Below are 12643 nucleotides of genomic sequence, written 5' to 3'. Positions count from 1 at the left end.
ATAGTCAATGCACAAACACTGCTGCAATCGAGCAAATAAAATACCTCTTGGAGGCTGTGATTACATTTAGGGGTAAGGTTGGGTCTGCGGATTGTCACAGAGGGGTCTCTACACAGTTATTAGACACGTGTTATACTGGTGAAGTGACAAACACTGATTTAGACAAAGGGGCAGTAGTGACAGAGCAGACTCCTAACCAGAGGGTTGCGGGTTCAAATCCTGAATCGCCAAAGTGCCACTGAGGTCCCCTTGATGAAGGTAGCATCCCCACACACTGCTGCCTGGCCGCCTTTCATGGCTGCCCACTGCTCACCAAGGGTGATGGGTTAAATGCAGAGGCCACATATTTTGTGCGCTGTGCTGCAGTGAATCACAATGACAGAACCTTTGACAAGGGCCATGTTGTGTTGTCTAAATGGCAGTGAAGACATGGCCATAGGATTTAGACAATGTTTTGCTGGGAAACACACACACACACACACGGAGGTGGTTAGTTAGCAACCTTCCGCTGGTGCATGATGAGGAGCGAAGACCTCGTCTGACCAAGACAAAACTCTTTTTGTGGAACAAACACACACATACTACCTCTTCTACTGGGGGTGATAGTAGCCTAGTGGGTAACACACTCGCCTATGAACCTGGAGACCCAGGAGACCCAGGTTCAAATCCCACTTACTACCATTGTGTCCCTGAGCAAGACACTTAACCCTAAGGTGCTCCAGGGGTCACTGTCCCTGTAACTACTGATTATAAGTCGCTCTGGATATGGGTGTCTGATAGGTGCAAATGTAATCTAATGTTCTATGTTTACATTCTGTTATTAATGCACTGTTCCATTTTTCACAGCAGTATCTTTGCACTCTTTTCTGCCTTGCACCATTACTTAATTTGTGCTCACTTCTCTAGTTTACCACGCTCCGTCTGTCGGTCTTGTTGTCTATATGTTTTGTTTGCCTTAAATGTTATATACGCTGCCTGTGTCCTGTGTTTGCACTTTGTGTGTCCCAGTGTGTCTTATGTCACGCATAAATAGTAACTTTGTTTATGTCACATGTCAACTTTAGTTTAAATGTCACACGTTTCGTTTCACAATCTACCGCATAACCTGTACGTAGCTGAAATGACTCGAACTCTTACCAGCTCCATGATCTAATTAGTCCACTTTCCGGCAGGGATAACTGGCTGCTGGCTTTGCCCCGACGCATCATTGCGCCCGTTCCGAAAGTATAGGTGGCGTGTTCATAAACGAGCATCTGTGCCACATATAGCCTGGCCCACAGACTCACACTTAGCACCAAGGAAACCGGGCCCCTGTACCCCGCTGTCCCCTCAAATCCAACACCGAGAAAGCTAGAGGGTAATTTGTGAAATAGTTTCCATGAAATGCACATTCAGCTCTGTGTGGTCGTAAACTTCACAGACGTTCCTTTCCAGCCTACCCATTAATAAAGCGTCCATCGCCATGATCGGAAGAGCGGCCACGCGCCACTTTTCTGTCCCTATATTTTTTAGCCGATCGCTGACATAATTTACGACGAGAATAAAATATAAAGTCTACTTTGCAATTTAACAACACCCTCCCCCACTCCCTCGCGTCCATAATTCAACCGCGAGGCTTCGGTCCGCCTTGGACGTTTCTCGTTCGCTAGCGCTTTTCAACTGCCGTCCAGCACAGAGCACTTTGTCTTATTCTTTTGAAAGTGAAAGCGAAGTGATCGCCATTGTGACACGCTGCGGCACAGCACATGGTGACGCAACAAATGTGTCCTCTGCTTTTGACCATTACCCTTAGTGAGCAGTGGGCAGTCAGTGGGTGTGTAGATTCAGGACCCACGTTTGGTGTACGGTTGCTCTGTTTCGCGTCAACCGTCCGGCTTGTATGTTGGTTGTATCAAAGTTCTGATCTGGTTTTGTAGTTCCAGGTCCAGGCAGGTTTGCTGGTGTGTGATGTAATGTGACGTAGTAGAATGTAAATTTGACGTATAAAATACGTTTCCTGTGCGGCAGTACCTCTTGTCTGATAGAACAAGGTTCAAATCCAACTCAGATTCAAATCCAACTCACTACCATTGTGTCCCTGAGCAGGACACTTAACCCTGAGTGTCTCCAGGGGGGACTGTCCCTGTAACTACTGATTGTAAGTCGCTCTGGATAAGGGCGTCTGGTAAATGCCGTAAATGTAATGTAATGTAAATGTGTAAGTTCATGAGTTTGGCCGTGTGTGAGAGTGTGAACGATGCCGTGTTTACACGTGTTTGTGTTGGTTATCTGTGTCCCCGTCACACTGAGGCATTCGTAATTCATGCGCCGTTTTAATCAGCCGGAGTGTTCACGCACCTCTGTGCGCTCGCAGCACACGTTGCACGTTGAGGTTGCTTTGCGTCAAGGCCCACTTACTACCATTGTGTCCCTGAGCAAGACGCTCCAGGGGGACTGTCCCTGTCACTACTGATTGTATGTCCCTCTGGATAAGGGCCATAAATGTAAATAAACTTTTGTCTGTCGTCTTAACCCCTCCCCACTTCGTGGCAAACTGCCTGCTGTTTGGAGACGACCCCCATGTCCTCCCAGCCTTGCCATCGGAGAGGGTGAACTAACTGGGCCCTTGTTGGCCGTGGCGTGGATACCGAGACGCCTCCACCCAAGCGGCATCTTTCGATGGGAAACGTGAATATTACCATCACGAACCCTCACTATGACATTAAGCCTCTAGTTGCAGGGTGTAGATGTGAGCGCTGCGTGGTACGAGGGACGCTGGCCAGCATTTTTTCTTTTTTAAACTGGATCTGAGTTCCATGTCTTTTTAGTGGAAGAAAAGAAAAATGTGCCTGACACAAGTAACAAATAAATAATACAGAGGCCACATGTTCCTAACAATGACACTATATGCCCAGGTGGCAATTATAAAATTTAAGACTACAACTACAAGCGATGAAACTCCATCGTAATTCATCTTTTTGTAGATATTATGGAAAAGTGTGTATGCAAACGCAGTGAACAGATACGTGATATGCGTCCTGCGTGCGAAAAAGTGAAAGGGAAGTGTGAAACACAGCAAGCACAGCACATGGTGACGGAACGAAATGCGTCCCCTGCTTTTAACCATCACCCTTGGTGAGCAGTGGGCAGCCATGACAGGCGCCCGGGGAGCAGCGTGTGGGGACGGTGCCACCTCAGTGGCACCTTGGCGGACTGGGATTAGAACCGGCAACCTTCCTTAACCACTAGGCCGCCACTGCCCACTGCAAGTCCTGGGGTAAATAAAACAGACTTTTTTTAATGGCGGGTAAGGAAGCAGACTCGTTGACAGAAGGTTGCGGGTTCAAATCCTGAACCGCCAAGGTGCCACTGAGCTCCCCTTGATCAAGGTAGCGTCCCCACACACTGCTCCCCGGGCGCCTTTCATGGCCGCCTACTGCTCACCGAGGGTGATGCAGGGATGAATGTGAAGGGGGACGCATTCGCACGATTTCACAGGACAGGGGTTTAATACAAACTACACGAGACAAGGGAACATAAACACGCACAATGACCCGACGGCGAACAGACACGAACAGGATCGTTTTATACAATTATATAAATAGACAACAGGTAGACACGATCAGGGAACATTACACAGGACGAACATGAAACTCCAGTCCGGACTCCGGATCCGGAGTAACCCCTGCCGGTCCGGATATGTGTCCTGTGTGTAATAAAGTCCTGGGGTAAATAAAATAGACCTTTTTTTTTTTAACTGTCACCCTGATGCCACCCCGATTCCACGCCTGCCTCTGTCCTGGGTCCACCTGGAAGGTGGGGGGGTGACCGTCGCCAGCCTGGAGCCACGGGCCTGGAGGCAGCTCTCCGCCGGACGGAGGGAGCGATTTAAACCCGGACCAGAGCACAAGCTTACCGCTTCCCCCGGGCAGCTCGGATCAGCGGGGTTTTATGATCGTATAAACTCGTGTTGTGCATGAGAATGGAGCACAGTGAGCAATAATTGTTTTCCCACTGCACCCACGTTGTAATGTCAGCGCACGACAGCCCCTCCTCCCCGAGCTTAAAACAGTGGCTTAAATTGCGGAACATTATGTGGCGCTTTGATGCAAGAAGGGGCAGGCATTTTGCCTTTGAACTGCACAGCAATTAGTGTAATTGACATAATGCCAGCAGTAGTATTAGAGTGTAACGTGATGCAATGGATACATTTTTTTCGGGGCCCCGGTGTCCTGACGGCTCCTGTCTGCCTCTGTTTCCTGTCCCAGATAACCGCGGTGTGCAGGGAAGCCGCCCTCCTGGCCCTGCAGGAGGACATCAAAGCCCAGCGCGTCGCGGCCGGACACTTCGGACGCGCCCTGGAGGCGGTGAAGCCCCGGATTCCGGACTCGCTGATTCAGTCGTACATCAGCTACCAGCAGCGGGCCGCGCTGGGTCCCTGCTGACGAACCTGCTGGTACCCAATAAATCTTGTGGAAACGTTCTCTCTCTCTCTCTTTGTGTATGTGCATGTACATTCATTCTCTTAAAAACAAACATTAAAAATGCATTCATACAGGAGGACTGAAATACACGAAACGTTCTGTAAAATTAAAAAAAAATATATATATGAAATTCGCCAAAAGACAAAGTCCGTTTTTATTTATTTATTTTATTTGATTCCCAAATTTCCATCGAGTCGTTGTCACCGAGAAAGATCATCAGTGTGCGTCTTTTGGGTATTTTTTTTTTTCTTTCCGCCTGGCGTGACGGGAATAAAAGAAAGAAAGAAACGAGTCGGCGTTAAGGTCACCCGCTATTGATTTTTCCATCTGAATGGGGATAAATAGACTTTGTGTTGAACTTCCCTTTCTCATGGATCCGGATGTGGCGCGTCTTCGACACCAATCACACCGGTCAGTCAAGAACAGGACGGGGGTGTGAGAGGGGCGGCGGCGGGGGGGGGGTCGCGCTCCCCTTCACTCCCGGGGACGCCGCGTCCTTAAGGTCGCGCCGGAGGATCGGCCGCACGGCCCGAAAACGCGGCCACCGCGCATGCGCGCAGACTTCCGAGCGCGAAAGCTCGAGTTGTTATCGTTCCCGTTTCTGCGGTTTGTGAGCAAATAAGCATCGCTGTTTGACAATGAAACATACATGAACGTTTCGAAGGAATTCCAGGAATTAAGTAGTAAAACTACCCTTTTTATTTATTTTAAGTTATTTAACAGATTGTCGGCAGCTTTTTGACGTAGAGTAACTAATATTTAACTTTCTGCTGTTTTTATTTTCCTATATAAGATAATAATGCAACAAACCTAACTTAAATTCAAACCTAAATTAAATACAAATTTACACGAGCAAGCAATATTTCCCTGTAGTGTCCGACTACAATAAATAGTGTTTTAATAGCAAGAAAACCTAAGGTCGGGCGAAATGGCTCCGGTCCACCTTAAGAGCGACGCGCCCGGCCTTCCAACATCTGCCCAATGAATTAAGAGCGGATGCGTTGTATCCTTTTTCAGTTCCCTGAATGGCCAATGGGAGTTGGCCGCCCGAGCAAACACGCAGCCCCGCTCTCCCATTCATCTAGTACGAGGCTCGGTCCGCGTCGAGCCGCGGGGAGACACGACGCGACGCGACGCGCAGCCCAACGTGGATGTACTTCTCAGCCCGGGTTCCAGCCGGAGACGCGTCGGGGTTATTATTATTTTTACACCCCTCTTCCTCCTCCTCCTCCTCCTTCTCCTCCTCGTTCGGCGGCTTGAACCGGGGACGCCGAGTCGGCGGCGGCGTCTCGGACGCGCAGCGCTCCACGGGCTCGCCAGTTCCTCCGGCTGCGGCAACCCACGTCGGTCTCGGTGGATTTTAACCCCCCTGGGACTAGAGAGCGCCGCCGTGCTGGGATTTACGGCGGCCCCGCTGGTGCTGGACGCGTTCGGACATTTTTTTTTTTTTTTTTACTTTATTCTTCTTTTTTTTTTTTGGATGGGTATTTGACATCGCGGCTGATGGATCCGACGTTATGGATGTTTGCATATAGGTGCGTATCTGGAATTTCGTGCGTTTGTTGGATTATTATTATTATACATTTTTTTTGTCCGAGACCAGCTCTGCGCCCTGGACACTATTTTATTTCCCTAGTCGCGTTTCATTTCTCGTCTTTTTCTTTTCTTTTTTTTTTTTGTGCGACTCGCGGTGTTTTTTTTTGCAGGCCCTGCGTTATACCCCCCCCAGACGTGAAGCACGTCGCGCGTTACAAGAAGGATCCCAGCAGGGACCCCCCCACACACACACACACTTCCCCGGGTTCCTCGAAAACGGGGCCGTTTTAGATTGTCGCGATGTGGGCTTCCAAACACCCCCTTCCCCCCCACCAGGCCGCTTGTTTTCATTCATAACCCCCCCTCCCCCTCTGTCTCCTCCCCCTCCCGGATCATCCCGCGTCCTGTTGATTAATTAGTTCCAGCGGTCAGAGACAACCCGGACACGTCGCTGACCCCCCCCTCGACTTCGGGACACTAATTCCACCCGACACCGATCTAATCATCACCGCCATAATAATACTGCACACCGTACAAAGCGGTTGTCGTGTTCCTCCACCTGAAATGTTCCACCGTCGTTTGTTAATTATAAAGGTGCGCGCAACCACGTGGGCGTTTTTTTTATTACTATTGTCATTATTATACTGGGTGTAATAATATATAGATATATTTTTTACCCCGGTTATTCGCCGGCCCGTATTTAAATGGTAAAGGAGCCCATAGAGATGCAAATCGCCACCAGAAGTGTTTCTGCGGCCCGCTGTTTTTTTTTTTTTTTTTGATGTGTGCGTATTGTGGAGAGGAAGGAGGGGGGCAGCAGACGAAAGGGAAGAAAAAAAAAACAGAACAAAGTCACGTTAATCGTCAACCTTCCCTCGAAGAGGGTTAAAATGCAACCAGGGCACAGAAAAAGCGCGCCTTTTGCGTAATAATGCGTTTAAGAATCTTTAACGAGGCGCTAATAGACTATAGAGCTGTGGATTTGTTTTCTTCTTCTTCTTCTTCTCCTCCTCATCACCGCTGCTGTCTCCCTTCTGCTCAGGGTTTCTGGTGCGCGCCAAGTTCACAGTGAATGTCGGAAGTGGTGATCGCCCCAGATGGAGCCCCAAAGTCAACATGGCACTGGTGGCTCGCTAGCTGTGATCCAGCAGCCCTCCCCGGAGGCTCGGCTGGAGCAGCTGGACTACGAGCGGGAGCTCCAGCGCGCCGCCATCCTCTCGCTCGACCAGATCAAGGCCATCCGCTCCAGCAACGAGTACACGGAGGGCCCGTCGGCGGCCCGGAGGCCAGCGCCGCGCGTCGCGCCGCGGCCCGACAAGCAGGAGCGCACCCACGAGGTCATCCTCGTCAACGTGAACAATAACTACGAGCCCAGGGGCCACCATCACCATCACCATCACGCCGCTCGGGTCCCGGGCCTCAGCCGCTCCACCAGCACGGGCAGCGCCGCCAGCTCCGGCAGCGGCGGCAGCGCCTCCTCCGAGCAGGGCCTGCTGCCGCGCTCCCCTCCCGCCCGGCCGGGGGCCGTGCGGACTCAGCCCAAGGCGGACGGGCCCCTGAAGCCCGCGGGCAAGGCCTCGGCCGACCTCGGCGGCCACCAGTTCATCTGCGAGCGGTGCGGCAAGTGCAAGTGCCGGGAGTGCACGGCGCCCCGGACGCTGCCCGCCTGCCTGGCCTGCGGCGGCCAGTGCCTGTGCTCCGCCGAGAGCGCCGTGGAGAACGGCACCTGCATGTGCCTGGTCAAGGGACTCTTCTACCACTGCTCCAACGACGACGAGGGGGACACCTGCGCCGACCACCCCTGCTCCCTGTCCCGCTCGCACTGCTGCTCCCGCTTCCTGTGCATGGGATTAATGGCCGCGCTCTTCCCCTGCCTGCTGTGCTACCCGCCCATGAAGGGCTGCGTCCGGGCGGGCCAGGGCTGCTACGACCGCGCCAAGCGGCCGGGCTGCCGCTGCAAGAACTCCAACACCGTCTACTGCAAGCTGGAGGCCCCGGCGCCCCGGAAACCCTCCTGATGGGCCGCCGCGCGGAATACGGACAACCACTCGCGTCTGTCGGCCTTGACCGCCCCTCCGTCTCTCTTGGCTACTCATTGACGGTCCGTGCAAAAGATTCAGCCCAGCCGGTGGTCTTAAGCTCCCTTACCAAACCTGTGAAGGACCATCTCGACGAGGTCGAGGTGTAGCCGCTAACGGATCACGAGAGCGAGCCCACCCCACGACCCACGACTTCTGCGCCTTCTACCTTCTCAATGTTGTTCTCTTTCTCTCTGTGTGTGTGTGTTTTTTTTTTTTTTTTTTTTTTTTTTTTTTTTTTGTATATTGTTCGTTCTGATTCCAACAGAGAAATTCCGGCTATTTTTTAAGAAAGAAAAAGAAAATGTCTCGTTTTAAGAAAAAAAAAGAGAGAAAGAAAAACATTCTTTTTTTTTTTCCCTGTAAAAATATTTATTATGTGAAGCTCTATTATTTTATGATATTTATTGCAAAGGACAGTCTTTAAATTTACTCATGTCTGAATATAACAAAATATCAATACTTACTGAATTTTAAAGGGTGGCACAAAAGAAAAAAACCTATGTTAACTTTAATGCAGAAAATATATTAATTAATGAAAACAAATCACACAGTGTCTCGTGTCTCTTGGTGCTCTTCAATCCCCCCCCCCACCACAGTCTACGCACACGTGGGCTCAGAATTCCAACATTCCTACATCCAACGCCGAAGTTCCACCAATGGTGCGTAACGCGAGTGGAGATCCCACCGTTTACTGCAGCGTGGCCGTCTTTACGGGGTGTGAAGATTCGTAAGAACGAACAAAAAAAAAAAAATAGAGACCGGGTAGATTTTTGAAGAGCTCCTGTGCGCTTGGACAGCCCCGCGTCACCTGTTCGAAGGTAATAACTGCGTGTGGACACGCCCACCGCGTCCCTGGCTCTCTGGGTGACCTCGGGTGTGAGATTTTGGGGGCTCCCCCCCCCTTATCGGGTGCCTGGTCGTGCCAGAAGAGACAGATCCTCGGCAGGAAACGCGTTCCTGAGCGCGTAACGCGACCGCAAGGTGTTTCCCGAACCCGGGGATTACGCGCTCATGGCTCTGGGCAGGGTAATCGGCCCCCCCCCAACACCCCGAGTGCTCAGCAGTGCTCCGAGGCACCTTGGCGACTCGGGGTTCGAACCCAGGCCACCACTGCCCCAGCCTGTGACCAACATTTGTAAAGCATAGTATCTACTTTCTGCCATTTTTTTTTTCAGTATATTTAGTCCAACTGAGCAGATCTGATCAAAGCCGCAGTTGTGCCATGACCTCGGTGATCTCAAAACAACATTTTATCCTTTGGTTATAGGTCGAAAATGGCCTAATCCATTTAAAGAAGGAAAGAAAAAAAAAGTCTCCCCCAAAACCATTTTGACACCCGTGTGTTATAAATAAAGACTGAGCTGCACATAATATTTAAAGTAGCCGTGGAGCTGCGGTCCTTCGGTATCTCTGGGAAAGTAGTTAGGAAATAAGTGCCTGGCCCATACGAATACGTCCTACCACTTTTTATGCTGCATGTGTTGCAGTGTGTTTTTATGGGTCATGGGCTGCAGCCACCGAGCAACAGCCCTCTTTCAAATGGGTCCGTTTTAGAGTTTAGTGCACTTTTCTTTTTTTTCTTTTTTTACTAGCCGGAATGTACCTTTTGTTGCTCTGAATGGTTGAGGGCGGATTAGAGGTTTGTCCATTTCCTGTTACCTTTCAGCCCTGCAATCTGAGCCCTATTTGCTCCTGGATCCTCGACAATCAACAACAATAGGAGACTTTTTTTTTTTTAAAGAGCATTCTTGTAGACAGAGCCTGAACTAAAGTTGCGTTTGGGAGACTATAACACTCACAACTCCATAGATGCACATGGTTTTTAGTGAATGAAGACGATGACCATGCAAGTGTAACTCAAGCTTTTTAGTATTAAGTCATTCTGTGGCCAAAAAAACACCCCTCGCTCCTTCTTTTCAGGGAAAATGTGCACTGCCACACACCCACAAAGTTCTATTTACAGCCTGTGTTTGGTGGCCCACTCCCAGGCCTCTGGCGGGGTGGGTCTCCGGGCGCTACGCTCACATGAGTGTGCTGTGAGTCACCGTGGAACCTCTGTGCCACGGGCCCCGCTGACCTCCGCGAGGCGCTCCCAACACTAAAAATACCTGGGAAGGAAATTCATCACCATCGCCAGTCTTTGTGGTTTTCTTTCTCTCTTTCTGTCTTTCCACCATTGCCAGTTCTGAGACCTACAACAGGAAACCCAGGCAAAAATATATACGATACATACACACATATGCATACAGCAATACTGAAGCGTTGGAGAGTTTTTATTTGGCAGCGTATCTGCAGCGTCAAAAGGCCCTGAGGCGGCAGGACGTCAGCTGCCTTTAGGTGGAACATTTGGCACTAAGCACACAGAAGGCCTAAGCGAAACGGCCCATTCACGCACCGGCCTTTAGTGTCCTGTGTCAACGCGCTCTTGCGGCCATTTGACGACGCCGCCGCCTTCCACGGACCCCTTCCTGTCCTCCCATCTTTTGTTCTGCCGTTTTATGGACAGAAGCGGTGCTGGCGGATAGCTCGCGGTGGTAAGCGATCAATACACAAGCGCTGTTATCTCGGCCCTTTGTCATTAAGGCCGGGGGGGTCTTCTTTTTACTGAGACCGGAATTTCTGCCTTGATCAGGACGTCTTGTTTCATCAATGGCTCGTGATGAACGCAGTTTAATCAAGATAACGCGAGCCTGTCAGCTGTCTTTTTACCAAGATTGGAATGTTTATTACAAACTAATGACTACATAGATGTACTTCATACTGATGCCAGTTTCTTCTCCCTAGATTATAATATTTAGCAGAAAATCGAGATTAGTTTTATTCCCATTCCAGCCTGGTAAAGATTCTGACTAGCGTGGACAGGTCTCTTAGATATATGAACTAAATTAGCTCATGGTTTAAAGAATTAAATGGGCCTTTTAGGTTCTACCAGTGGTTATAAGAGCATATTCACTTGCACCACTTGTTTAGTCGCACAACTGTCTTCGATCCTTTGTAAGTAAATGCAGAAATTACACATAATTCACTTCGGGTTGACATGGTGGAGAGATAAGATCTCGTCCTTGATCTTTCTCAGGAGATGTCAGGCAGCTGGATTCAAAGGCCACCCAGTTGAGATGTGTCCCTGATATCACAACCAAGCAAAAGAATAAAAGTAAAATCACTGCAAAAGCAAAAAAACTAAAATAAAATAATGACTCCACTGAAAGAATAAATAAAGGGGAGGCACTGGTCCCTTTCATATGGTGTGTGTGGATGGTGGGGTGGGGGAAGGTGAACCGGGGGGTGGGTGCACCCCCCCCCCCACACACACACCATCTCTTTTCCCACTCCGTCCTTTTTTTTTTTTTTTTAGCCAGATGGTTCCCGTCTGCTGGCTTTTTTCAATTCACTTCCTCCCCTCACAGTCAACAGGGACGTCCCTCCAAGCACCCCTCCTCCCCAAGACCTCCTCTGTTATGCGGCTGGAAGTAATCTTTTATTGCCCAGTTGTTCGGAAGTGACCTCCTGCCCTTGATTAGATAGGGCCAAGTCCTATCACACCATTTTGTTTGAGCTGGCAGTCTACACCCCCCTCCCTCTCTTCTTTTTTTCTTCTGAGCTCGGTGATCCTGTGTAAGGGACAACAATGGGGGGCTTTAGTCCGTCCGGCTCTCGGCCGGGGGGCATCGGGTGGGGGTCATGCTGTTTTTTTACCCTGTTTGGGGGGGGGGTGTTTGGAGGGTTAAGGAAGAGCCTCTTGCTATGTTTTAACCTCTGTAGAGCCGTTTTGTCTTGACAGCTTCCCCATACCACCATGACATCCCCCCGTCCCTCCCCCAACCATCACTTTCCCGATGACCCTCAGTAAGCCTCAAAGGTCTTCTTTAATCTTCGCTATCAGTGAACTCTTGAGTCAACAGCGAGTGGTCAACAGGTGAGCTCTTCTGTGATGGTCGCTCAGATATTTGGCCCCTTGTGAGCCCCCTTTTGCTCTTATTTGATCCATGCCGGCCACCATGAAAAGCTCACGTTTCCGACGTATTTTAGCTTTGATCCCAGAAAACTCCGGCAGGTGAGGGATTTCAACATTCCAGTGCGCATCCCCAGGGATCGTCCATAACTTATCAAATTCATTGCCAATATAGCTGACGTTGACTCAAGGCGACTGGATTCATTCCACTGTAATTTGACGGTAAATTTAATTAGACTGGAGTATAGGTATAAAGTGGCCTGATGACAGACTGGTCAGTCTCTCACTATTTTTAAAATAAACAGAATCTACAGCTCCCTCCGACCATCAATAGCATTTCCATACGTCTCCCAGGGCTGACGATTATGGAATATTTTGCCAGAGCATGACCCACATCTTGGCTTCCCCTCAAGAAGTGTTTCAGATGAGTAAGTCCAGCTCTTCGCTTAAGTTTCATCATGCTTGCGTGGAAGCTCCTTGAGTAATAGGAAAACATTTCCATTCAATATTCGCTTGTACCCAGGCCTAACCACATCCACGGACGTTTATATGGGCAACTGGAATTATGCGCTGCTCTGGAGCTTTAATAAAAAATGAAAAAAAAAAAAAAA

General features: G+C 49.8%; 2 protein-coding genes across 2 annotated transcripts in view; both read left to right on the top strand.

The window, feature by feature from the left end:
• LOC114768542 (ATPase family protein 2 homolog) overlaps positions 1–4424 on the top strand; it is a 69510-nt gene extending 65086 nt beyond the window's left edge. The window contains exon 16 of the mRNA XM_028960896.1: positions 4248–4424. Coding sequence (XP_028816729.1) covers positions 4248–4424 — 177 coding nt within the window. The remainder of the gene's footprint in view (positions 1–4247) is intronic.
• Positions 4425–5930: 1506 nt separating this feature from the next.
• Positions 5931–8276, top strand: LOC114768325 (protein sprouty homolog 1-like). Its single transcript, XM_028960546.1, has 2 exons — positions 5931–5998; positions 7042–8276. Exon 2 carries the CDS (start codon positions 7097–7099, stop codon positions 8015–8017), a length of 921 nt encoding a protein of 306 aa, XP_028816379.1. The 5' UTR covers positions 5931–5998; positions 7042–7096; the 3' UTR covers positions 8018–8276.
• The last annotated feature ends 4367 nt before the right edge of the window (positions 8277–12643 follow it).

Source organism: Denticeps clupeoides, chromosome 18 (genome assembly GCF_900700375.1).
Source record: "Denticeps clupeoides chromosome 18, fDenClu1.1, whole genome shotgun sequence".
Taxonomy (NCBI): Eukaryota; Metazoa; Chordata; class Actinopteri; order Clupeiformes; family Denticipitidae; genus Denticeps; species Denticeps clupeoides.
The sequence above is the reverse complement of the archived record's forward strand: the minus strand, read 5'-3'. Positions and strand labels throughout refer to the sequence as shown.